The sequence below is a fragment of the Dysidea avara genome, chromosome 11 (assembly GCF_963678975.1).
Source record: "Dysidea avara chromosome 11, odDysAvar1.4, whole genome shotgun sequence".
Lineage (NCBI taxonomy): Eukaryota > Metazoa > Porifera > Demospongiae > Dictyoceratida > Dysideidae > Dysidea > Dysidea avara.
The window spans coordinates 13992175-14019576 of record NC_089282.1 but is presented as its reverse complement, the minus strand read 5'-3'; the positions used below and the strand labels follow the sequence as shown (position 1 = coordinate 14019576).

The 27402-nt window shown below is 39.2% G+C and overlaps 4 protein-coding genes and 2 long non-coding RNA genes across 10 annotated transcripts; 4 read left to right on the top strand and 2 right to left on the bottom strand.

The window, feature by feature from the left end:
• Positions 1-361: 361 nt before the first annotated feature.
• On the top strand, positions 362-2615 carry LOC136237699 (uncharacterized). The gene is made up of 4 exons (XM_066027913.1): positions 362-383; positions 450-938; positions 1270-1614; positions 1777-2615. Exons 1-4 carry the CDS (start codon positions 362-364, stop codon positions 2613-2615), a joined length of 1695 nt encoding a protein of 564 aa, XP_065883985.1.
• A 580-nt stretch (positions 2616-3195) lies between these two features.
• On the top strand, positions 3196-4026 carry LOC136237698 (uncharacterized). Its single transcript, XM_066027912.1, has one exon. The coding sequence runs from the start codon at positions 3196-3198 to the stop codon at positions 4024-4026; it is 831 nt and encodes a 276-aa protein (XP_065883984.1).
• On the top strand, positions 4026-5256 carry LOC136237697 (uncharacterized). The gene is made up of 3 exons (XM_066027911.1): positions 4026-4160; positions 4241-4472; positions 4883-5256. The coding sequence occupies exons 1-3, from the start codon at positions 4026-4028 to the stop codon at positions 5254-5256; spliced, it is 741 nt and encodes a 246-aa protein (XP_065883983.1).
• Positions 5257-6129: 873 nt separating this feature from the next.
• Positions 6130-11811, top strand: LOC136237991 (uncharacterized). Its single transcript, XR_010692701.1, has 4 exons — positions 6130-6556; positions 6617-7836; positions 7884-7974; positions 11441-11811. It is a non-coding gene; the product is annotated as an uncharacterized lncRNA (long non-coding RNA).
• On the bottom strand, positions 6272-7762 carry LOC136237989 (uncharacterized). 2 transcript variants are annotated; one of them, XM_066028285.1, is made up of 8 exons: positions 7539-7760; positions 7347-7491; positions 7187-7300; positions 7098-7133; positions 6797-7046; positions 6688-6749; positions 6603-6638; positions 6272-6550 (listed from the first exon to the last, which is right to left on the bottom strand). In XM_066028285.1, the coding sequence occupies exons 1-3, from the start codon at positions 7626-7628 to the stop codon at positions 7227-7229; spliced, it is 309 nt and encodes a 102-aa protein (XP_065884357.1). In that variant the 5' UTR covers positions 7629-7760; the 3' UTR covers positions 6272-6550; positions 6603-6638; positions 6688-6749; positions 6797-7046; positions 7098-7133; positions 7187-7226. The 2 variants fall into 2 exon arrangements, with proteins under 2 accessions (XP_065884357.1, XP_065884358.1); XM_066028286.1 differs by lacking the exons at positions 6272-6550; positions 6603-6638; positions 6688-6749; positions 6797-7046 and adding an exon at positions 6574-6589 and having other exon boundaries at positions 7094-7133; positions 7539-7762.
• LOC136237990 (uncharacterized) lies at positions 11682-14860 on the bottom strand. 4 transcript variants are annotated; one of them, XR_010692700.1, is made up of 5 exons: positions 14767-14860; positions 14582-14655; positions 12948-13164; positions 11936-12845; positions 11682-11884 (listed from the first exon to the last, which is right to left on the bottom strand). It is a non-coding gene; the product is annotated as an uncharacterized lncRNA (long non-coding RNA). The 4 variants fall into 4 exon arrangements; XR_010692699.1 differs by lacking the exon at positions 14767-14860 and having other exon boundaries at positions 14582-14760; XR_010692698.1 differs by lacking the exons at positions 12948-13164; positions 14767-14860 and having other exon boundaries at positions 11936-12087; positions 14582-14760.
• Positions 14861-27402: the final 12542 nt, after the last annotated feature.

Sequence of the window (27402 nt, the reverse complement as noted above, 5' to 3'; positions counted from 1 at the left end):
CTGAAGCACAGACTGTAAGTCCTTGCTTGTCAAAATACATGTCACAGAAAGGATCAATATACTCTAATAGAGAACAGTCAGCTACCTGATTATTTTATTAGAGTTGCTGACTGTTCTATTAGAGTATATCGATCCTTTCTGTGATATGTATTTTGATAAGCAAGAATTTATAGTATTGCACAAGTGTTCTGCCTGTTATGCTAGCATTATGCTCAATGCTTTCAGGCACCTATTATGCTCATCATTATGCCAGCGTAATCGGCGGGTCCCTATTAAACTGGGGTGATTTAGTGTGTCATAATAACACCCAAGGGTGTCATTGAGGTGTTGTGGTAACACCCTAAGAGTGTACGTAAGTGCCATGTGGCACTCTGGGTGTCATGGTAACACCCCAGTTTATTGATGAGGTGTAAGGGTGTCAAGGGGTGTTTCTGTAATACCCTTAATAGCTAGTCCTACTGCTATTAAGGGAGGACGCCAACCAATTGGTGCTGCCAAGAAGAAGACACAATGTGTGTATTGCAAAGGTGAACATTCACCTACTATCTGTTCAGAAGTTACCAACCACCAGAAACGACTAGAAATAGTTCGTAAGTCTAACCTATGCTTCAACTGTTTGGGGAATCACAAAATATCACAGTGTAACTCCAAGTTTCGATGCAAACATTGCAGACACAAACACCATACCAGCTTGTGTAAACCAATTGACAGTGACTCCCCCAAACCTAGTACTCAAGGCACTCTTACACAAGTACAACCAGCTAGTCAATCTTCACAGGTTGCACCAACTACTCAGTCTTCACAAGTAGCTGCTAATGCCGCTTCAATTCTTCATGACGCTCATAGTAACAAGAGCAATTCTTCCTCTTCCCTTGTGACCGTTAGTCTGCTGAAGACAGCTATTGCCCCTGTTGTTGGCAAAGGAATACGGATACATGGTAACATTCTCTTTGATGAGGGCTCATAACGCTCTTTTATCACTGAGAAGACAGCAGCCCAACTCAAATTAACACGAGTTAAGACTGAGAATATTGCCATAACACCCTTTGGTGCTGAATACTCCCCACCCCAACCAATATCAGTGGGACAAGTCCTTATTGAAACCAACACAGGAGACAGAGTGCCGGTATCTGTGCTAATAGTGCCATTTATCGCTGCACCATTGAAGAACTCTACGGCAATCTGTTGAGAACTTTCCTCACTTGCGTGGATTAAGGCTGGCACATCCCATCACTAATGAGCACAACTTTCAGATATCGATTTTGATAGGAGCGGACTACTATTGGACATTTGTGGAAGATAAGATCATTCGAGGTAATGGCCCTACTGCCCAACAGTCCAAACTGGGATACCTCCTTTCTGGTCCCATGTCTTCCCCAACCTTACAATTAAATGTTGCCACCCTGCACGTAGCCACCTGTGAAGAACCTAACCTTGAAAGATTCTGGTCTATAGAAGAAGCTGGCACTACTCCAACTAAATCTGAACAGATAGACACCACCTTTATTCACCGTTATCAGACCACTTGTATCAGCCAAACAACTGATGGCACTTACACAGCTCAGTTTCCATGGAAATCAGTTCATCAACCGCTTCCCTCCAATTTTACAACCTGTGAGAGAAGAACCAGGCAGTTAATATCTCATCTAACACAGACTCCATCTCTCCTACAACTGTACCACAGTATCATCACTGAACAGGAAGCACGTGGTTTCATAGAGAAGGTGTAATCCACTGACCAACCAGCTAATGTTCACTATCTCCCACACCACCCAGTTAAGAAAGAGTCGACGACCACACCAATAAGGATAGTCTACGACTGTAGCTCTTGTCAGAGTAAGGAACATGCAAGTCTGAACGATTGTTTACTGGTAGGTCCACCATTCCTTAATGATCTGTGTTCCATCATAATAAGATTCCGTCATCACAAATTTGCCTTTGCCACTGATATAGAGAAGGCATTCTTACATGTCCGACTCCACGATTCAGACAGAGATTCAACCCGTTTTCTGTGGGTTTCAGATATCAGTAATCCATTTGGGACTCTGACTACCTACCGTTTCAAGGTGGTGCCATTCAGAACGTCCAGCTCACCGTTTATGTTGAACGCTACGCTTGACTTACATCTGAGGAAGTTCTCCTCATCGGTGGCTAAGGATATGCAATCCAATCTCTACGTTGATAACCTCATTTCAGGATGTGATTCAGAACAACAACTCATGGACTACTATGCCCAATCTAGATCTATAATGAACCAGGCAAACTTCAACCTACGCTCATGGTCATCAAACAGCCACAAACTCAGAGCTACAACTGAAAGTGAGAAAACCAATGACTCCAACACATGTGTTAGTCTACTAGGCTTACGTTGGAACACATTACATGATACAATCGGATTTATAACTAAGTCATTCTCTTCACTCACATCCTCACCACTAGTAACCAAAAGACAGATACTACGTGATTCAGCCCAGATTTATGATCCACTGGGTCTTATCACTCTGAACACAGTCAAGGCCAAACTGTTACTACAAGCACTATGGAAAAAGAAAGTGGACTGGGATGAACCGGTTGATCAAGGAACTCATGACAAATGGCAGCACATAGCCAACTGACATTCAAGTGGTAATAACTAGTGTGTATCCAAGATGTTATTTCACACAACACATCTATCCTGTTTCTTCCAAGCAAATCCATGTTTTTGCAGATGCTAGTTTATGTGCATATGGTGCAGTGGCCTACCTCCAGCACAATGACCAAGCTGCATTGGTGATGTCCAGATCCCGAGTTGCACCAGTAAGGTCTATTACACTCCCTAAACTGGAATTAATGGCAGCTGTCATTGCCACCCGACTAACCCAGTTCCTCATTCAGTCTCTATACCTGGCACCTGATACCACTGTACCTTTGTGGAGTGATAGCCAGATCACTCTACACTGGATCTATGACATCAAAGAGACATCTGCAACCAAACCATTATTGCTAACCGTGTAGCAGAGATCACAGTCGTTCCCTGCTTCTGTTTGGACCTATGTACCCACCGATGACTATCCAGCGGATCTCTTGACAAGGGGTATTTCAGCAAAGCAGCTGAAGTCATCTCAACTCTGGCTTCACGACCCTTCCTGGTTAACCTCTGCAGATCAGTGGCCCACATGGTCACCAGCCAATGTGCTTCACTTACAGAACATCGATATGGATGACACTCAAGAAGTTAACAACAAACCTACTGACCCTGCTGAGACTTGTGGAATTCATCTAGTGATTGATGCCTCCCGTTACAGCCGACTTACGAAATTGCTATCTGTTACTGTACTTGTCCTTCGTTTTGGTCACAATCTAAAGCATTCCCAAGATAAGCTGACTGGTCCCATAACTGCTAAAGAACTTTCAGATGCCACCATGATTTGGATCAAAACCTCCCAAGAACTGGAATACTTTGAAGAGATCACCAATCTGACATCAAATTCTCGCAAGCGTACTCTACTTGTACGGCAACTCAGATTGTTTTTAGATAGCAGAGGATATCTATGCTGTGAGGGGAGGATCCATAATGCGCCTGTTAGTGAGCTGGCAAAGTTCCCCTATTTGCTGTCGCCCAGACACCACATCACTAAGCTTATTGTGTATGCCACTCATGAGAGAATTCATCATTCAGGAGTTAGCAGTGCAGTAACAGCAATCCGTCAATTGTACTGGATTCCAGCCATTAGAGTATATGTGAGGAAGTTATTGAGGAGATGTGTAACATGTGCAAGATTGACAGGGAAACCCTACAGGCTACCTGATCCACCACCACTTCCGAAGACTCGAATAGAAGATCCGACCCCATTCTCTGTTTGTCGTGTAGACTTCACTGGAGCCATGTACGTTCGTGAAGGAGAGGGTGAGAGGAAAGTGTATATTTGCCTCTTTACATGTGCCACCACGAGAGCAGTACATCTTGAAGTGGTACTGGATATGACAGTGGAGAGCTTTATGTTGGCCGGAAGTTTGTGGGTAGAAGATCATTACCTAGAACTATGATGTCTGACAACGCCTCGACATACTTGGCAGCAGCTGACGAGTTGGAACAGCTTCTCAATTCCACCTCTCTCAAGCAAGCTCTAGAAGGCCACGGTTTACCTGGCAGTTTATTCCTAAAAGAGCACCCTGGCATGGTGGATTTTGGGAACGATTAGTGGGATTAACCAAACAGGCACTTAAAAAGACCTTGGGCAGAAGCTTTGTCACCTTGCAGATTCTTGAAACCATTGTTGTGGAAGTAGAGGCCACCCTTAATGATCGCCCCTTAACTTATGTGTCCTCAGATGTTACTGATATTGAGCCTCTAACCCCAGTGCACTTGTTGTATGGCAAACGTATGACGTCTTTGCCCCATTCATATGAGGATGATCTAGAGGACCCAGACTATGCTGTATCAGAGTCACGAGTGAGGAAACAAGGGGGTGTCATGTCGGCTCACGCTATAGGTAGATCTGCGACTGCGGTCAAAGTCTTGACCGGGGAAAATTTCACCTTGACCCTTGACTTGCAGCGTTTATCGTCTTTGTCCTGTGACTTGAGCGTTTCTTGTCAAACTTTTGACCTGCACTTATTTCTCGATTTTCCTATACGCACCTGCGCTTGTAACCTAGTATAATATTTTCTTAGTGCGTGCTACCAGCGGCTGGGAGAGAAAGATCATTATAATTACGGCGAAATGCCTGTTGGAGCTTTAAAACATCTTCTTAGAGATCCTTACTTCTTGTGAGTTACGTATAATCCCGTAAACCTGATAATAGCTACGTATAGTTTTCGATTGTGGGTTTCGAACCTTCCGTATCGTCTTGACCCTTGACCCACTGTAAGAGCTATTTAGTGGCCTTGACCGTTGACTTAGAGTTTGACCGCGATCGCAGATCGACCTACAGCAAGAGCCTGAGTGACACCCCCTTGAGGAAACGGCTAACCAATCACGCCAGATTGCTACAACATTTCCAGACAAGGTGGAAGAAGGAATATCTTACTAGTTTAAGAGAGTTCCACAAGGCATCAGGCCTGAACATGCAGAATGTGAAAGTTGGAGAAGTAGTTTTGATTCATGATGATGGACCTAGACTACACTGGAGACTCGGCATTATAGACAACTTCATACAAGGAAATGATGGTTTGGTTCGAGCAGTGAACGTACGAACTAGTAACCGTGTAACATCCAGACCAATCAGCAGACTATATCCTCTGGAAGTCTCGCTCCCTCCTGATGATCAATCATAACACAGCAGTCCAACAGAACCAATAACCCAAAATAGTCAAGATACAGTAAGAGATCGCCCACAACGAGCAGCAACAAGGAAGGCAAGAACCCATCTGTTGGAATGGACAGCTAGATTAGGCTGCCCCCCGGAGGATGTCGAGAACTAGACACTATAGCATAATTGTATTTAGGATATTAGCTATTTAGGCTACTTTGTGTGTATTTAGGTTTTGTCATGCGCAAGGGTGTAGGTTGATGCAATAATTCAATATGGCGTGTATGTGGTGCCACGAGGCGAGTCTCTAGTCCGGTGCTCCGACGTCGCGGACCCTTCGAACCACGCTACAACCCCAGACAGGGCTTTACCGGTAGCCGGTAGCTGTTGTTTAATCAAAATGGGAGGACAGGATGGGGATATAGATAGATGGCAGTGTGAAGTTCCACAGCCAGGGCAGAGAAATCAAGCAAATCGTGTGCATAAGGATCAGGACAATGACAGACTGCTGTATGTGGGGTTCTTCTCAGTCATCCTTTTATCAGTGAGCGGGTTCATCTTTGCAAATTGGAAGCAAAGTGAGATATTAAGCAAAACTCTGGAACAGAACACTCGGCAGAACGAAGTCAACCAACAGCTTGGTAGCGCCGTGACATTTCTCATAATAATCATACTAATACTTATTTGCGTGTATGGTTGCTGCCAATTGCGGTGAAGTGAACACTACCCAGCTATTACGAACACACACACAATATCAATGTAGCTATTTTGTATTGGAGCAAGTCTATATACACCATGCAGTTTTGATTTTGCATGCGCTAGCTCTTTATGAAATCAGCACTGAGCCGGCATTTCTGACTCGAGCTACTGTAATCCGAACTATATATACACTGTCATGTGCATATCACGAGTTTTTTCATGTGGGATATTTGCCACAGATAGCACACAATTTTTCATGTGGTATGCACACATTGTTTGCTTGTATTTCACACATAAAAATTTTGGTGAGGCAAACATGCTTTTCTCGTTCGTTTTACGCATTTTCTCTGTTTCCCACAATTAATTTTTTCTTTAAATGTTTACAAAATACACAAATACAATATAATGTGTATACAATTCTGTATGCTGTAGGTGTCCAGATGTCAAGAATTCGGACATTCTCATCAGGTAACCCGAGACATTCTCACCAGAGGACGACCTTAGATGTTCTTTTCAGATGACCCGACCAGACATTAAGATGATCCCAGAAGTTTTACCAGAAGACAACTGCCAAATATTCAATACTGATGCTGCTACACCACTGCATGGTCATTTTTGATCTAAAAGTATAATATTGAATAGCAGTTGTCACAATGAAATACTTTTGCGTACCATTTAATCCACAGGAGAATTGTCCTCGAGTCATACCTACAGTTAAAAGGTGTAAACTAATGTGGTTGTGTATACTAGCAATTACCTTGTATAAAGCATGTGTGTCAGTGGCACTGGCATTTAATTCTGTTCATAGTTCCGCTTTACCTAATGAAAGTTATCAATCACTGTATCACAATTTTGATTCATCGTACCATAATCATTCTTGAGCAACATCTGTAGAATCTGCGCAGTAGCTGTAGGTAGATAACGTAAGCAGTTACGTGACACTGCAGTTTTCAGTAGACAACTTTGGGCATTCTCATCATGATCCCAGACTTTCTCACTTGATGATCCAAGGAATTCTCACCAGAGGACGATCTTAGATGTACTTGTCAGATGAGCCGACCAGATGTTAAGATGATCCCAGACATTTAACATCGATGCTGCATGGTCATTTTTGATCTAAAAGAACAACATTGAACGGAGTTGTCACAATGAAATACTTTTGCGTACCACTTAATCCACAGGAGAACTGTCCTTCAGATATACCTATAGATCAAGGTATAAACTGATGTGGTTGGGCACACAAGCACTGTGATTACCTTGCATCAAGCACTTGTGTCCATCTGTGCTATTCTGTGGTTAATAGTAACTATCCAAGACACCACACAGTTCCAATGACATCAAGTCATTACATTGTAGAATCTTCCCAGTAGCTGTAGGTATGATGTAAGCAGTTATGTGAACTGAAGTTTTCAGTACCTCTAATACTTTTCTCAGCAGACGTATTTCTCAAATCTCTAGAGGCCTGTAAACTAGGATTGGCTGCACTAGCACTGTCCATAATATCTCGCAAATTCGCTCGACGGTTCTTTCCGGCCGATTCGGGACTAAATTGTGACCACAACTGCAATGAAAATATATTAAACACGTTAAGAAAGCTGTTCTACTTACGGGTTGAAGACTGGCTTGAAGTGGCTTCTTCATTTTCGCCACAAACCGTCCACTAACCAAGGCGCCGTCGCTATAAATCCGAATAAACATGGCGCCACTTTCATTGGTGAATTCTACCCCTCTCTATGTTCGCGAAAGGAAGAGCGAAAGAAAGCTGCCACTTTCGTCAAAACCACCGCCAAAATCCATCACCAAGGTAACAACAAAAATTTTGTCGACTTTCAATGTGTATTAATTATATGAGCGACAAGCGGCTGATGCTGGGAACGGTGCAGAGTTGTTCCATTATTATATTAAAGTAAGATGTCATACTAGCAATTGCACTATTTTTGTCATTGTATGTAGTCACGTTGCGCAGTGACGCTCGCAGTGACGATGAACATCACTACACTGATTGCACGTGACAGCACGTGTCGAAATGTGACATGTTGGCTCGGTGAGTTACAGTTTGTTAGTTATGGCATAGATACTGGAGAGTAGTATCTATGACTATGGTTATCACCACTGCCAGTTCACTTAAGGACTCTGCCCAGTCTAAGGAACTGTTGTATGTGGTAGTGAGTCATTAGTGCAATGCATGTATGGTATTGGCCTGCAGAACGAAGGGGTTGGCTTTTTTCAGTGCTTGTTCTGTTTTACTTTAGGATACTAAACTCATAGATTTTTTGCTTAGGTTTCCTGGGCTAGTGGTAAGCACCTCATACAGGTTCTGCCTTCTGTACAAACCCTCCAGTGCCCAACTGGAATAATAATAAGTGCTGTTGGTTTCCTATCCACTGCCTGCACACTCTGCACTAAATGTCCTTTTTTGGTTTACCTGTACTGGTTCACTTGTAAGGGTGTCAGTGTATTTTTTATGCAGTTTGCTATTGTTGTGTCCACACAAATAAGTGGCTTGGAATGCTATGAATGATAATCGATCGAACCTGACCAAATGTAGATATACCTGAGAACGGGATGGGGAGCAGAATTTATTTGGAGTAGATCAAGCTTGACTCGGGCCAATTTTATTTTCAAGGGGCCATCTACCTGGCTGGGACCTGCATGGTGTTAGCTGGGGCCTAGGGGAACCATAGATAGTAAACTCGTTTACTGCTTTGGGACCCAGCTTACTCATTGGTCTCACAAGGCCCAACCACTAGCTGGCCATCTCCAATAGTGGATCGATGGGGAATTTTGGGGCAAATTCTGCCGCCCCTCCCTTTGTGGAGGAGCCGTACTTCTTTTGATTGAAATACCAAACCTTAATTTATCAGGCCATAATCAATTTGTGTAACTCCTAAAAACAAAAGGAAAGCAACTGTCAAACTTTCACCCAGCACCTTTGTGCATAGTAAGCACCTCTAAAAATAATTACCATGTTGGAGTTTAAGACATTCTAGCCATTAAAACAGCTTTTAACACTTCACAAAGCCAATACTACAGTAGGTGTATGAGGTGATTATTTGCTGCTTTAAAAATACAAGGTAATCTACTATTCTCAATTACCTACAGTTTGTGCCCCTCCCATTGCCAGCTCCTGGTCTGATCTCCGTCAAAAGAATTTGACGAATTGGTTTAATTCTTCAAATTTAAATTCGTCAAATGTTTATAAGCGCCCTTAAAAGTACAGGTTTTGCCTACAATTTCTTGATTTTCGTCAACATTTTATTCGTCAAATCTGCTGAAGTCTGAATTCGTCAAATAGTTCTTACGTCAAAATTTCCTTGCGTACGGTATTTGACTAAAATGCAGCACAAAGTGCAAACTGAATGGATTAATGCAAATTTAGTCACATACCATATAAGGTTACCACTTACAATTATTAGTAACAATAACACTTACCTGGATGCAGTAAAGTAAGTGGATGCAGTAAAGTAAGTCAATAAGCAATACAGCTAGTTCCAGTTAGTACAATAGGCATTAAATAGAGTGTGTACATGTGTAATGACTAATCTAGTGAAATTATATTTGAGGGATGAGAAACTGGTATGTCAATTGGAGTGGCCTTATAAGGTGTTCAATTCCTACGCTATACGTGAATTATTCCAAATCTGTAAAAGTGGCTGTAAATAAAAACTTCAAAAATAATTTACAATGTGAATTCAGACACACAAGTGTTGTATACTCAACATTGATCTGAAATCTGCTTGTACAGATGCACACCATGAAATGCAGAGTTTGTGATACGTACATACAATTTCATTGTACATGAAACATTGAATAAAAACCAGCTGCATACGTAATTTCTGCAGAGATACATGGAAAGTTGTATTTTTTTGTCCACCGTGACAAACTACAGTGTATGAATTATTGTCTTGTTTATTTGTAATTGGTTTTTTTGTATCAGGGGTGGATCCAGACTTTTTAAAAGGGGGGAGGGGTTCTAGTCTGGAATTGCAACTTCAGCTTAGCTGTAAGTCGAAAACAAAAAAAGGTCATCACCTGCTGGCAATAGCTGCCACTCACCATACTATAGATGCCTTCACCAACTATACTTCCTTATTTAATACTGTATACATAGCTTAATACACTGCTCCTCTTAAGAATACTGTGACTGCTCTATTAGAGTGTCTCAAGTAAGAGAAGCTTTCAAAAGGGGGGCTCCATGGAACCCTTTGAACCCCCTGGATCCGCCCCTGTGCATTGCTGTAGTATGTAAACTACAACTGTGTATATGCATACACGCTCAAACTACATACACAGTACGTAATCACCCATATTTATTTGTGTGCTCTATTAGAAACACACAGCATCCAAGTTTACATGTAAAAGATGGTCTGTACATAGTCAGTCAGTGTAAAGTGGCTACTGTCAAGTATTAGCCCACTGTGTTGACATAAGCCACAGACAAAAGCACCATGACAAACTGTATGTCATAGCATAGTGCTAAATGTGATCAAATACTTGAATATGTAACATATTTCATCTGTAGGTTACTTTGTTAAATCATCCACTTATACAATAGCTAGACACCAAGACCAAGGGAACTAAGCGATTTAGTAACCCTGATGGCCCGAGGCTATAGCGTCCCGAGCGCAGCAAGGGCACTACTAAGGGCCAGAGGGGTTACTAAATCTCTTAGTTCCTGTTGGTCATGGTGTTTAACTTATTTAGACTATGGTTTAAAGTACGTACCTTTATAGCCAGAGCATGAGTGTGGGGTGAAAGAGCAATGGAGAACAGCGGAACGGTTTCTTCTTACAGTGCCCACAAAAATAATTATTCAAACGGTTACCAGAGTAACAGCAGAACTACAGTAGATACGCTGCTTAGTTTACTATTTGTCCAGAATTATTCACAGAACATGGAGAAGAAGAGTATTACAGTATTATCAAGTACTCCAGTGTGCCTTTTATGTTATAATTATTTATCATGTACCAAATTGCTTGAGGGTGGGTTACTAAGTGAACATGTGTAGGTGACTAAGTGATTTAGTAAACCTGTAAATGAGCCATACCAACACTGACAATTGTTTGTGGCTGTGGAATAAAAGCAGGGATTAATGGCGAATTGGTGACCGCCTAGTATTGTCATTTTGAAACACTGGTTTCCTCATAACAGTTTTGTCTTTCTTTGCACCATTGCAAAGTACAAACACAGTAGAATTCAGAAATATATTGAACCTCATAGAACCTCTTCATCAATATTTTGTACAGGTACCATTCACTCACATGAAATTTCAAGCATTGCTTTGAGTGTATAACGTAATGTATATTGGGTTTGTCCTATCACCTCTGGTTGGGTTCATTATGGAACTTTGGTTTTGTGGTGATGAATTTTACTTATCCTGCCTTTGTAGGCTGAAGGTATTAGTAGGCTAAGTTTCTGGTAAATTTTTGTTCGAAAGAGTAACCTACATAGTACGTACAGGATTATGTCTGGTGTATTTAGTAATTAGTTTATAACAATCCCTGTTGCAGGTGGTACTAGTACGAGAGGAATTATCTAGAGCTTCAGTTGACGTCTCAACATCTGTAGACTGGATGGTGGTTTTAGATGGAAATCTCTTTAAAGGACTCTCCATGTAAAGGACACTGTATAAGGAAGGTTTTCTGTAGACCTCTACCAATACAAATGTACCTCCGAGAAAGAACAATCTTATACCAGTAAAGTTTTATAAAGTCCCAAAGTGTTCATTAAATAGGGTTTCACTGTATGTATAATATATCAAGAAACACTATCCATAGTATATGCCTAATGGTGGCACAAGTTGTAATCACTTTTCATACAAATCAATGTACAGCATGTTTACAAATATTGCAGAATACAATTAACAAAGTGAAAAATCTCACTCAAGTATTTTTACTTGTGCTATGGTGGCACTGTAGCGACAATTCTTGCTTCCTGAGGGTTAATTTGCATGCCTGTAAAGAACACAAATTACACTAGACTTCTTTTCATACTTACATACGTACCACACTGTCAATGCTAAAGTCACCAAAATTTCACAAAATTAATGATAGCTGAGTGACCAGCGAGGTCCAGGTGTGCCAAATAATGTCCTCCAAGTCTGGCTACAGTGATGATTATTTATCCAGTGCCCAATGCATCCATTGCCACAGAAATTCTGGAGATATATTTGAGTGACATAAACACTGACGGTATTAAATTACTGTACTAAGGACTACGGCACTACTTGTAGTAATTTACACACACTTTACAACTGGGATACCTATATACATAGTTCACTGATGATTGGGACACCAGTAGTTCATGGTTTTATTTGTAATAGTTTTAGAGTACACAGATTTAAAACTCTGAAATCCAGACACTCTACTCATTGTATGGTACTTTACAAAATAAAGTTTTGGAAAGTATTGCTAGGAGTTCATGAGTCTTTACAGGCAGTTCATGAACCATCGCGAACAATTCACAAAGCTTAATGAACACAATTGGATACAGTCCGTTTGTCAACAATTTGGGAAGCTTCGCAAATTTGGTGGAATTTTTTTTACATAGTACCGTAGTAATGTATACACATTCAGGCTCCTGAAATTAGGACACATCAAAAATCAGGACACTTGTCTTGGTATCATTTGTATTAGTGTGTTTGACCCCTGAAACCAGAGCACCTCACTAACAAGGACACCTTGATAATCAGGGCACTTGTCAATAGTCAGATTGTGTGCTATACATGTAGGCCCCTCCCTTTGTTATCCAACAGAACTTTCCTGTGTGGTGTGTCTGCATCAGTGGCTTCAAAAATGTCAGCCTGATCTTTGTGCAAAGTGCTATTCAACTTCAACATGCTTGGCAGCTATACTAGAAGAACACAGTATGAATCACTTGTCTATGGTCCCAGTTGTACGCACTCCTGAAATCCCACTAAATTGAGACACTTGAGTGAAACAGTATTATGCCGTGAGAGTGATACCATCACTTTATTTCTTTATACCAAAACTACAAAGCAGATACAAAATACATTACCTTTAAACGTATTAGAACCAGCCAAGAACAAAAAGACGGCTCACTCTGACCACTGATTACTGCCCCTATGATGGGCATCACCATGTATTCTTTGGTACTAGGCTAATGTACATAAACTAACCCAGACTTGTAACTGGCTGCAGTACAAATCAGTTTTGGCTAGTAGGACTTGAAACTGGATTTTTCTGTGCATCAGAGTAGTGTGGAGCCATACGTACTAAAATACATTTAAAGATCTGAAACAATTATACAGTATTCAAGTGTTATGCAACATATAATCAAGTGCTCATGAATACTACTATATGTACACTGGCCATGTAAGTGGTCTTAACAATCATTAATAAGCTCCACAGCTACATCATGCAAGCAATCAGAAAATAGATCACATAGGGTGTACATGCACAACACAATCACACACATGCATCATAGACATACGACTCTTAATAGGGATTAGAAACAACACCATGTGCCTTAACATTTCTCTTTACTGTAGACTATCAGTGTAGGTTTTAATTAGTAGAATACAAAAGTTCTCTACGGTTGAGCGATACAAGTTGCTTTGGTGGAAGTCACTGACTGTCCTTTCCCACAAAAGAAACTCGTCATATCGTGCCGTTTCAGTATTGCTTCTACACCAAGGTACGTTTCTGTTCCTGTAGTAGCTGTATACACCTTCTGGTATTGACGATACATGGCTTTTAAAAACCCCTTTGGTCATTAGAATGTAAGCCACACCTCTAGTTTAAACGTTGTGTATTTCCTTGGCTAGGTGTTGTTGTACCGTCGTGTTTCTGTACTCCTAACTCTACACAGCTGCTGTCTAGTGTAACTGTTTGTCTTTCAAGCTTTAATCTAATGCCAAAGCTGTGGAACAAAATTATGTACCACACTTCACTCGTAGGTTCTAAATCACTCTCACTAAACCTTTAAAACTTCATTAGGGGACAATTAAATTAGTATACGATACAAATTATGGAAACCACTGGTAACATTCGAAACAAGCCTATTTCTGGCTCGTAACACTGTTTTCAATCCATATTAGGAGTTGTACATCTATGTATGCATGCGCATTACAAACTCACACTACACACACACACACACAAAAGCAAGTGCAGTCACACCTACTCAGTAAACCAACACCTGTGTCATGAGGGAGGAACACAGGTAAATCCTCCTAGAGCAGGATACTCTTGGTATGAGTCTGATTTAAATTTCTACCCTTGGGTTACAAATCTCCAACCACTACCTGACCTAGCTTGGGGTCGGTGGGTGTGACATTGATAGGTACACAGCAACTAGTACCCAGCCCACACACAGTTTCATGATTGTGTAACAATTTAGTAGGCTACACACTTCACAGATAAAGAAAACAACAACTAGCTCTACCAGCAGTTATTCTAAATAATGACCTTCTTCAAAAATGACCTAACAAATATTGATCTTTTCTATCCTAACATAGATAATATACAACAGGCATTGTGTTTATGGTATTTAATAATGGCAAGGCACTTTTTATCTACAAGCATTTAAAATAAGATTAACTTAGTTGAAGATGCATTCACGTCGATATAACAATGCGCAAACCTACTAAACAACCAAAATTGATAGGATGCACCTAGTTTAGTACAGAATACCTTTGGGAATCAGGTAAAACGCCTTCAGCTCTGACGACGCTGTCACCTCCTTTCTCCAACAATAAAGGCGCGTGCTAATCACAAGCAGTATGTAATTAGCACATAAACATCGCGTTAGCAGTACACAACTGCAGGTGGCGTGAATCCCACAAACTTCATGTGACAAGTGTTCGTGTGCTACTTACATGACGAGCATGTGCTATGAACATCACTGTTTTAACAGTGTAGCTATCCCGGCTGGCAGAATCAGAACATCGAGATTCAGTGCGTAGACTATACTATGAGTATTATATATATATATAACAATGGGTGAGAATTAAAGGGCGGATTTAGCTAGGGAGCCACTGAAGTGCATGCGGGCTCAAATATTTTACTATTTTTATTTTGCTAACTAGAAAGATACTCGAGAAGCTACAATACAGGTGCTGTATCATAGTTACATCTAAAGCATACAAAATGAAATTTAATGTATTCGAAATCTCTTCTAGGAATCAACAAGAGGGGATCAAAGGGGTAAAACTACTAAGCATTGAAATGAAGTGCACCAAGACATTTAATAGCTTCCAAAATTTTGCATTTTGACCACAGTTTTAGGTCAACAGTAGCTATGTACCTTGGTTCTGTTTTTTGCATGTGATAAATGATAAATTATGATTATTATTTACAAATTTTCATTAGTTTGTACACTTGTTTCCATGGTAACCACCGCAATAATGCCATGATATGCATGCATATTAATCCAATTTCATACTTACTTTGAAACTAGTCCTAGACACTGTTGAGTCAGTTTTGTCAAACAATCATAGTTTATGAATGCTCTCATTGATGCTAACAATTTGTGGTGACAGACACTGTGAAAAATGAGGGATATAAGATGGTATTTCCAGTGGCTTATTGAATACAAAAAAGCTTGATATAACCTGTCAGGGGCGGATCCAGAGTTTCGAAAGAGGGGGGGCACCTTTCTGAAAAACAGTTGAAGACCAAAAAAACTTGCTGAAAACCAGTTGAAGACCAAAAAAATAAAAAAAAAGGTCACGACAATAATAGCTAGTTATCCTTACCAACTATATCACGTCTGTTATGTAAAATAAAATCCTATTTATAGCTTCATAGGTAAGCTACACTGCCTCATGAACATTGTGACTGCTTTATTAGAGTAATTGACTGCTCTATTAGAGTATCTCGATCTTGTATGCAATTTCTTGAAGGGGGGGGGGGGGGGGGCATTTGCCCCAAATGCCCCATCCTGGATCCGCCACTGCCTGTAGTATACTAACAATCACATGCACAGCTTTTGTTAATATGATAAACATACTGAAACCATATATGTGATGGTATAGTGTGGGAATTATATTAGATATAAGCTATTTCAGGTAATGTGGTAAATAAACTGAAACCATATATGCAGTAGTATAGTATGGATTATACTAAAGTATAAGTTGAGTATAATACAGGATTTATATTAAGGCTTATATGTATTCAATAAGCCACTGGAAATACCATATTATATCCCACTTTTTTCACAATGAGATTTTGAAAATTCGTTTTTATGGAAAGTTTTATCCATTTTTCCTATTTTCATGGCATTTTGAAAAATCGTTATTTGTTACACATTCTTAAGAGTTTGAATTAATGACGTTATCGTTTACTTGAAGAAGAAGAATGACTAGACTAAAACTTGTGGTGACAGTTTTTTTTTTTTGATATTCTGTTTAGTTTTTGTTTATGATGCTGTAGCTAAAATCAATTTATAGTTTTGGAAATGAAATTTATCATATATCACTGTTTTTAACACATGCTGTAGCTATGTTGTAACAACTAAACAATGTTAAAAACTAAAAACAACTAAAAAACAAAATAGAATGGTACGCTATTGAGCATAGCATAATATACAAGTATAATGTCTGTTGTAGAACGTATCTAGAAAATGTGTGTGGGTGGGTGAATAGAATATTTTTTGAAAGTTTTGTCTTGGAGCACTATACTCTATTAATAAAGTAGTCAATTATTCTAATAGAACATCCACAAAGATCATGCAACTCCTGAATTTCATGCAACTTTGAACTCAAACCAAAACTGCAGCATTTATACTATGTCCTTTAAATGATAGCTAGCTAGCTACCACTACTATATAGAAAATAGCTAATGATTTCACTTAGCTAGCTAAAGTGACTCACAATTTCAATAAGGTTTAGTCAATATTATTGCCAAATTCAATCTAAGAAAGCTAAATTTGCAAAATTTTGCTTGAGGGCATACCCCAGATAAAGCATGCTCCTCATGCTGTATGTGTTTCTCAGTCACACTGTACTGCACTATACTAGTTGCATCAACCAGTTGCCACATTTTTAGCCTCCACTATAGATTTCCCTAGCTTAGCATCCCCATTGAGAAATCCTAGATCCATCCCTGAAGATCCTGACTTAATTAAGCCAATTTATACTATGGCACCAGAAAAGCATCTCCCCCATGATTACTAACTTACGGAATGACATAACTGTATTATGTACCTGGATGAATTCTCCTATCACCTGAATTTTTGTGATTATGTATTATTGATGCCAAGACTGGGCCAAACGTTTAAAGAATTTACATTCATATAATCATACAATATGATAGCACTGTATAGTAGAGACCACAAAGGTGTGGGCATGGCCTATGAAAAAAACATCTCCCAAAACAATCAGCCTCACTTTTCCCTGATGACGCCGGATGAAGGACAGTATTAGTTAGGTAAAACCAAGCCTTCAGATTGACCCGAAACACTTTCAACAAGTTGCTATGGAATTTTAAATGTATATATTAAACAGAATTTTCTGCTGACTGACTGAGTAAGTGACTGACCGACTGACTGACTGATTCCTTCAGACAAGTGTAACTCGATAATGGCTAAGGCTACGCCTACAGGCTTGATTTTTTCACTGTTCGATGTCACTGCGGCCCAAGAGGTGCCTTTTGGCATACCGCAGTACATACAATGTATTCTTCATGGACTTACCAGTGTCCTCCTTTGTGTCCCATTCATCTTTGCTGACAACAAAAAGTGTCAATTTGGTGGTAGCATGTGATGGTTTCCCTTCATAACAGAAATCGTCTGCATTTTTCATTGTGGCTACTTTGATTGCAGAGGTGCTTTTCAAACAGTTCTTGATTCATATTTCTGTGTAACAGGTTGAACATAGCTGACAATGAAGTGTAATGGATACTTCACTTTCAGATGATAATTGATAGCTGGGGTGCATGGTGCCATTTCTTTTGATGTGGTATGAGTGAGTTAACAATTCTATTTTGCAAAATATGTTAACAAACAAGTACACAAAAAATTAAAACTTTTCAACTAGAGTAGGGACCATAGCACATCAATAAAAAGTACTGAAACAAGCTGGAGTAATGCATGATATTAAATCACAGTAAAACAATAAGAAGTGTTATTATATCCCTTCTGTGCTCAAGATACCATAATGGAAATGCACAGTAGGGATATAACACTTCTTATTGTTTTACTGTGATTTAATATCGTGTACTACTTTGGCCTGTTTCAATATTTTTATCGATGTGTTTTGGTCCCTACTCTAGTTGAAAATTCCTAATTTTTTTGTGTACCTGTACGTGCATGTGTTGTAATAATATTAATCTCCGAAACCACAGCATGCAATTACTGGAACAGTATGATTGTCAATCAACAAAGTTCTGCTGCTGGAGATCTGGAAGTGCCAAAACCCTCCTTAACAAGTGAGCAGAGCCAAGAACGGCAGATTTTAAAAAGTGGAGCCACGGGATGGAAGTTCCTTTTGGAGTGTAAGTTCCTACACAACCAATAACAATAGGAATATAACCTTTACAGTTCTCAGGTTCCAAACTCTCTGTAACTACTCAATACTCAGGTCTTGATATTTAACCATTAATTTTTTTAGCTTTATTATTTACATCGACAGAACATGTTGTTTACTAACTTACAGACAACTGTAATGGCTTCTTGGTCTGGTATGACATAAGCTTCTAGAAACCCATCTTGTGAAGAAGTCAACAGCTACTAGGATGTAGTGGTTACCATACTTGCTTGGCGGTAGTGGTCCCATTAAGTCACGATCAGCTGCCACCATCTGCAATGGATATCCATGCAGTTCTAGCACTCTGCAGCACACCATATGCTGGGCTTTGGGTGGGTTCTTCCTTGTTGCACATCTAACATAAGTTCTGCACCATTGTCTGACCTGTTCTGTGTGTCCTAACCAGAAAAAATTTCTCTTATGCAGTCCTGTCCTCTCCTAAATGGCCCCCCAAGACTCCCTGCATGAGGCTCCTCAAATACTGTGTCTCTCAAGCTATTGGGTACTATACCAACTGTACATAGACATGCAGTCTTATTTTCCTTTAAAATACTCAAACCTCTGGTATATAGTATCCTATTGACCACCACCAACTGATCCCAAAGCTGGAATAGCTGACAGGAGTGTCCCTTCAAAAACTCTGCATCTGGCTTACAATTTGCTTCCTCGGCCTTCAGGATAGGCCCAGTGGTGTCATTCTCAAGCTGTTTAATATGTAAAGATGCATCTGGTAGCTTGGTCACAATCATGGTAGCTGACATAGTCTGTTGATTGCATCATGTTGTGTTTCAGCTGCTTCATGCACCCCAGTTAGTAGAATTGAGAGGTGGGATTAATTGCTTTGTTGGGTGATATGTTGTCACCTCATGGGTATGTAACTGGTCTTGTTGTTCAGGTCTTCCAGACATAGGGTCAGCACTCAGGTGTTTTTTACCTTGTAGATGAATCACAGTAACATTAAAGTCTTGTAATTAATTTTCAAGCGTGCTAACTGCGTGTGCCTTTGCATAATCAACTTTTTTACAAATGTAATAATTTTCTGCGTGTGCCTTTACATAATCAACTTTTTTACAAATGTAATATTTTTTTGGCTAACTGACCTTCTGGGCTCTTTGAAGTTCTGAAAGGTAAAAGAACTATGATCTGTTTGTAACAGGAAGTGTTGCTCTGGAAAACTTAAGTATATATTACTGGAAATGGTGAACAAATGTAACTATGGCCACTGGCCAGCAACTCTTTCCTGGTCACACTGTACTTTTAATTTGTTCTGCCTTACTAAGTACTCTGCTTACATATGCTATTATCTTCTGCCATTCAACTTCTTGTGAAAGCACAGCCAGGGCTGCCCAGAGAAATTAAGGGGCCCAGGGCATAAGGTTAAAGTATAAAAGGCCCCAGGGGAAAGGAGATTTCCACTCTGAATCACAACTTCACCCAAGCTGTAAGTTGAAAGACCAAAAAAAAGGTCATTACATACTGACAATGACAACAGCTACCCCTCACCAACCATATCTCCATATTTATAAGCTTGCTACACTCTCCTCTGAAGAATACTGTGACTACTTTATTAGAGTATATCGATCTTTTAAACAGGTATTCAAGGAACCCTTGATTGGGGCCTCCTGGGGCCCTGGGGCAAATCCCCCCCACCCCCAACCTGTGGGCGGCCCTGAGCACAGCTTCTATTCCTCTTGTATAAGTGTCCAGGAGGAATGGTTTAGTGTAGTTTGGAAAAGCCAGGATTGATTCACTTGTCAAGCAATCCTTCGTGGTGGTAAAGGCTGGATCACATTCACAAGTCCTATCTCTCTGTCAAATGTTATAAGGGCCTAGCAATGGCTGCAAAATTGTTAACAAACTTAACTGGCAATAATATGATGCAAGTCTGAGAAACTGGATAGATGTAGGTCACAGTGTAGGCCAACAAGACACATTTCTGGTCTTCTCTGAGTCAGTATAAACACCTTCCCTTGAGATGTTAAATAAACACAATATTCTTGCTGAACAACAACATAAAACTTAGTTGGTTGAAAGAATTAATGAAATTGTGACAACCATGTTGAGACAAATTGATACAATTTTCTTAGATATGTCTAAAGCCATGATACTGTACCAAATAACAGACTATGCAGTATTTGTGGAAGCATATTAAGATGGATTGAGACCTTTTAACAAGCAGATCTCAGCAAGTTGTTGTGATGATGTATACAGTCAAATGTTTAAAGTAACATCAGGAGTACCACAAGGGTCAGTCAGTACTTGGACCGCTCTTGTTCCTTTACTACATTAACTAGCACATTCACTGCACAACATCTCATCAATGATTTGGTTATATCATATGCAGACGACACATTACTTTACAGAACTATTCATCTGAAAAGACATGCATGATTGCCCTCCAAAATGATTTAAACACTTTTTCACAATGGGCTGATGCTTGGTAGATATCATTTAATCCTAAGAGTTTTTGATAGAACTAATCATGTGAAACCATCCTATCACCTATCCATATTATAGTATAAGACATCTCAAGTACCTGGGCATTGTTATTGACAGAAACCTTATAATAGTGAATACAGCATGTCAACATGATCACTACTAATGCAAATTCAGTAAGGAGTCTTCTACAACATAATCTACTGCAATATAATGTTAATGCTATAATACATTTGTCCACCCCATTCTTGAACATGTACTATGAACAAAACATCCACAAATTAGAAATGGTACAGAGAAGGGCAGCAAGGTTTGTGATGAGTAATTATAATAGAACAGCTAGTGTTACAGAAATGTTGAACAGTTTATACAACGGCAAACATTGAAGTAACAAAGAAATAACTTACAGATCACATTTATTGTACAACACTTGTCCTTGGCTTTGACTCTGAAACTAAGATATTCTGTGATATAACTATAACGTAAGAGTCAACTATGTTAAGAGTTCCTTGATTACTTATTTAAGAGTGACAATGGCAGGTCTTCTAGCTACTGAAACTCTAAAACTAGTGCAAGTTCTCAGTGAAACCTTAGTCACACAAAATAGGCAGTAGCAAGTTGTCCACTAAAGTGTGAGTAATTCCTCCACGATGGGTTTCATTGCTGTCTGGTGGAGTATTTGACTCTTCTCAGTTTTTAATAATTCTTATTCCTATCTAAAATATTACTAATACTATGTGTATAATATTATATAGACCAAATATGAAATATGTGGAGATCAACGCATGCCTATACAACAAATTATAGATAGTATGTACTAACTTAAACATGTTTTAGCTAGTTATGTATATTTGACTTTGTGAAAAAAAGTACCACTAACCCTAGTCGACCACAATGAAAGAATGTCTGTATCACGCTCAACCAAAAAATGGTCAATATTATGAAATGCGTCTTTGTCACTTCTGTACAACTGGAAACTTCCACATGTAAAGAGCTTTCTGCTACCAAACTTTTTCTTAAGCATCATTTTCATATCCCTCACCATAACACTTTCATATTTGTCAGAGACTTTTATACAGAAATTGCGCGAAAAGAGGTGACATGTCAGGAGTTTTGGAGAATTTCCTATCAGAGCAGTAACACCATCACCATACACTATTCCTGTACAGAGCGCAACATGTACCAGGCCACCATGAGCTGATACTGACTGCATGAAAGTGTTAGGAATCTCTACATACCTTGGGAGGGCAGATTTAATGCACAACTGTTCCAAATTTTCATTTTGTGTGGATACCTTATAAGAGAAATGGGAAGATAAGCTTGAATGTACAAGATACTTGAGTTTTGAACAACTATTAATAACAACCTCGATATTATTATGAATATCTCCTATGAAACAATGAAGAAGAGACGAAAAGTTGGACAAAACTGATAAGTCATAGTTTTTGTGCTCATCATGGTAGCAATAACTATGGTGCACTTCTAATGCTTTTAAATTAACGCACTCTTGAAATGAGCTAACAATTTCTGGCTTATCCTCTTCCAAAGGAATTAGAGTGCATATGTTGACAGCCAAATAGGTCAGTCTCATGTCAGCCAAGATTTTCCACAACCGAACATGACTCTCCACTTCAGTAACATTTACTATATTTAATCCTTGCAGCTGTTTGCAACAAGTAAATATGGCATTTAATCCTTGCAATCTTTTCAAGCAATCACTAACTCCTAGCAAGTTGAGTTGTTGTAAGTTAGGACAGGCTATGGCTAGTTGCTCCAGGTGACCAGAGTATAACCTACATCCAGAAACATCAAAATGTTTCACAAAATCAAGACAAATAGTATCACTGTTCAAGTGGCCACGTAAAATATCATCACTAAGAGTGACGATCCTTGCCTTGTGTACAGCCTTATCACCATAAGTAGAGTCTGTCAATAAAATATAATGGTCTTCCTCTAATCCTAGCAACCCACACTTTCTGGGTTTCACAAATGGCAAAGTGCATGACTGACCAAACTGCAACTGAAAGTCTGGTAGTACAGGAAAGAGATTCATTGGAACTTTTAAAGTACTAAACATTTTAAGGCAACCGGTATGGCCAGTTGGTAAATGAGGATTTAAACGGAACCAATTTTCCAACAACCTTATTAATGGAATATTTTGTCCAGCTGCAATTTTTAATGTGTTTGGTAGAAACTCTTTCATTGCCCACTCATCCAACCATGAACCTAATACTAATTGAAATGAAGAGATTTTCCATTTTACGTCAATTCTAACTGTAAGTTCTTTCAGTCTGCTACATATCACAAGTAGAGCCGGCTGAATTGCACCTATCCACGGCACATCTAAACTCCACAATTTCTCAGTAGATTCCATCATTTTTTTCAATTTATCATGGTTTAATTTGCATGTTGGAATACAAAGTTCTACCAGGTTACTACAATGTTGTAATACCGCCATCAACTGCTTGGGAGGCATCACGTGACCAGGAAAGCATAATCGCTTGACGTGCTGTCCACACGACTTCAACACACTCTTCACACAACGTACCTCGCAAATATCCAAATGCGGCCAGACAAACTCCCTCCACAATGATGGGGTTTCGCAGACACTACGTAATCTCCTGGAAACGTATCGTAGCTTCACAATGTCTCGGACGTTAGTTAGAAATGATAGAATGTAAACTAATAACTCAGACGGAAGAGTTAGAATGTTTAGAGATTCCCCATTCGACTCTATGTTCTGATCCAAGTCTGTCCCCTTGTCGTGATGCGTCGCCATGCTCGATAAAACGCGTCTTTTCACGCCACCTGTTGGTATTTTACCTCACGTGATTGGGGTAGAAGTGGCCTGCGGCCCTGCGCACTTAGTCCTTGCGCAAACAAACCACCACTCAAAATGCATTCCATTGTTAAATCTAGTTTTTGTCATACTCTATTAGTATTAGATATGACTATTTTGCTAACCCTGAAAGCCGAATTTCACCTCACCAGCTTTCTCTCAAAATATTTCCGTATTAGAGCTTCCCATTGATTGATGGAATGCTAGCTATACCATCCACCTTTCATCCAATCATCAAGGACCTCCACTGTCATGATTATACCATGATTTAGTTAGGCTTTATAGTTTTTTGTTTGTTTGTTTGTTTGTTTGTTTGTTTCAGTAGTGTTGTCTTGCTATGTATTTTGTGACTGCATGTGTTGTTACCACTCCTTCAAGGATGAACGGCTTTGCTGATTACAAGTGAAGGAGTTAAAACAGTAAATCATACCAAATCTCAAATCAATAGGCATCACACGATGGCTAGCTAGCTAGCCACATGGTAGCTAGATTAGCCAAGGAACTAGCTAGCTAGCTAGCTAGCTTCTTTTTTTTATCCCGACAAGCTAGCTACCACCCTCGATACCACGCACTGTATGACAAACATCATGCACACCACGAATTACATTAATATGAATTACTGCATGAGGTTTTTGCTGCTCAGATGATAAATATACTCCATGGATTACTACTGAGTGCTTGTCCTCCTGTTACATATCAAAAATAAAATTCATAATAATAATTAGCTGTAAGAACTGAAGCCTGCTCAGACACTGTATGTTAATTGAAGCCATTTAGCTAGACATGCAGACAACCTGTCACTATGATGTTTATTATGTCCAAGTAGATGTTGTTATATAGCTAATTAATGTGTGATCAATTCCTTTAAAAATGAGAGAAATATGAGTAGCTAGGTATAAACAGTGGACCCAGCCAGGACCAGGAATCCAAGGATCTGAGGACCCAGATGACCCACAAATACCCAACTTTTCATGGAATTTTACATATTTCACAATGTTTATGTACATTCTGTATTTTTACTAGACACCTCTGCTAGTCACAGTGGCTAATATTACATCACCAATCCAATTTCTGTCTGTTGCAATTGTTCACAATGTGTTTAATTCAACACGTCAGCATGAGACTGCATCCAGTGCCAAATTGGTAAAGCAGATAAAAAACAACAACAACAAAAAGACCATTTCTTTTATTTGTATATAGGTGGAAAAGCACTTTTCCTGTCCACACACCAAAGAAAAAGGTAGTTGAGTGGTCTGACTATGCAGGACTAATTGTGCATCCTGCTACACACAACACTGGTTGTGGCGTTGACCAAATCGTCCAAAACATACCATATTTTTAACAATAAACTGTATGTAATAAGTTTGCACTGTTGTAGTACAAACAGTGAAAATCTCACACTGAATAGAGCAGTCACATATATAAGAACATTCAACATGTTTGCTAGCTACTTAGTCTATTTTGAATTGACTCTTCAGCCTACACTGCCTCATTATTATAATCAGCACTGCTGCAGCATGGACACACATGTACACAGCCATCAAACAGATCTCAGAAAACTAACCTTGGACTTTCAAAAGCACATACTTAAGTAACCATCAACAACTCCTTTTTAAATTTGATCACAGGCAATCTAGCAATCCTACTATAGCTAATTAGATACTATACACCAAGGTACATATGGCCAACCCCAATTATGAGAAATGGGAATAGTTTATGTACCACAGAGCTCCTCATGAAAGTTTATCTAAAGCTTCTTTCCCCCCTGCGGGTCTCATGCATGTGCCCAAAAAAGGTGTCTTCTAAATGAATATGCAATATACATGATTAGAACTAATGATTAAGAAATGATATATTATATTGACAGATAATTTCAATAGCCAGTGACCTCAGATAATCTGTGGACAAATAGTGTCATTTATATAACCCTTGCATCACTGAACAAAATCACTGATACCAACTTCATTAATTACAGGTAACTTCAGTTTAATTTAATGCAATTTCAGGAACAAAAAAGACAATAACAGTTCAGTATAGAAAACAGGAAACTTACACATTGTTTCCTCCTAAGGTAAAGGCGGATTTAGAGGGGTGCATGGGGGACTGAAGCATCCAAAATTTTACATGTGCAAGCTAGAAAGCTATAGCTACTAGAAACTGTAGTACAGGTACAATTGCATCTTTAATATGCATAAATATGCAATGAAAATATGGAAAGAGTCAGGGAATTTATTCTAAGAATTAGCAAGAGTGGTTTAAAATTATACTGTTAGGACTTGAGCTAATTAAAAGCTACTAATAGAACAGTCAACCATGTGCACTGTAATAGAACATCTATCACTAAAACCTTCTTTAAGACAAATGCAAAAGCTGAAATTAAACCTATTCTTCTTGACCTGTGCAGTGCTATCTCACCATTGTGCCAATCATTCTAGGCATGCCATATACCAATTGTGCTTAAAGTTTGGTTACCTTAAGTTTTATGTACTGAATCATAGAAAACATCAATTCAATAATTCTTCTTGAAAAGTGAATGGCACAATTGTCAAAAACATAAGAAGTCATACATGTTCCAAGCCTTGGAACTGACATCAGTATACAGTCAATCTGTTACCGGTGATCAATCATTTGCAATGGCGGATGCAGGATGGGGCATTTGGGATAAATGCCCCATCCTGGATCCAAAGTCAAACCAGCTGAAACCAAAGTCAAACCAGCTGTGAAATTGTCACCCTGCACCTTCGTGATTACTAAGCGCCTCTAAAAACAATTATCGTGTTGCTGTTGTTTAAGACATTCAGAGCCTTTAAGACTTTACAACCATCTGCAAAGGCCAAAATGGTAAAAATCAACAGTGAGATACTATTAAGAGGTGTATTATTTGCTGCTCCAAAAATGCAGCAACTAGCTAACAAGAGAATCTGCAGCTGGCTCTCTCCCCAACCACCAACAACTTGGCCTGTTTGTGCCCCTCCCCTTGCCAGGTTCTGGATCCGCCCCTGATTTGGTTGATTTCACCCACAAATACTGCAACAATAAAACTCACCAAATAACACATACCATAATTTGTTTTTCTTCGTTGTAAAATAATTTTCGTATGCAAAAACTTGTACGAAAATTTCTTACACAAAATTTTTTTATAAGAGATCGAACTACTCTAATAGAACAGTCATTCACGTACATCATACGAAAATATTTTCACAACGAAAACTTTTATCATGAAAAATTTTTGCACAAAAATAAAGCAGATTACGGTAATTATGTGTACATTAATATTATTAATACTGAATCATCATCATTACATAATAATTTTATAAAGTATGTAAAAACAGATTTTCTGTGCATGCCAAGGGAATAATGATGTTACTTTGTTTTCACTTTGTATACTGTACATATTGTGAGCCGCTTAAACAAAGTGATATAGTATAGTTTTTCAGTCAAAATTATTACCAAATTCAATCTCAGAAAGCTAAAAAAAATTCTGTGGAGGCATGCCCCCAGACCCCCTAGAGAGAGCATGCTCCACATGCTGAGTGTACTTCACACATTGTGCAGCTAATTGCATCAACCATGCAGTTGTTGCTTATACCCACCCATTATTAATGTCCCTGGTAACACCCCCGTTCTGAAATCCTGAATCTGGGTAAGCATACATGTTACCGCAAGGAATGAAAGATAGAGACACTACTCTAATAAGACACTCATAAGAGATC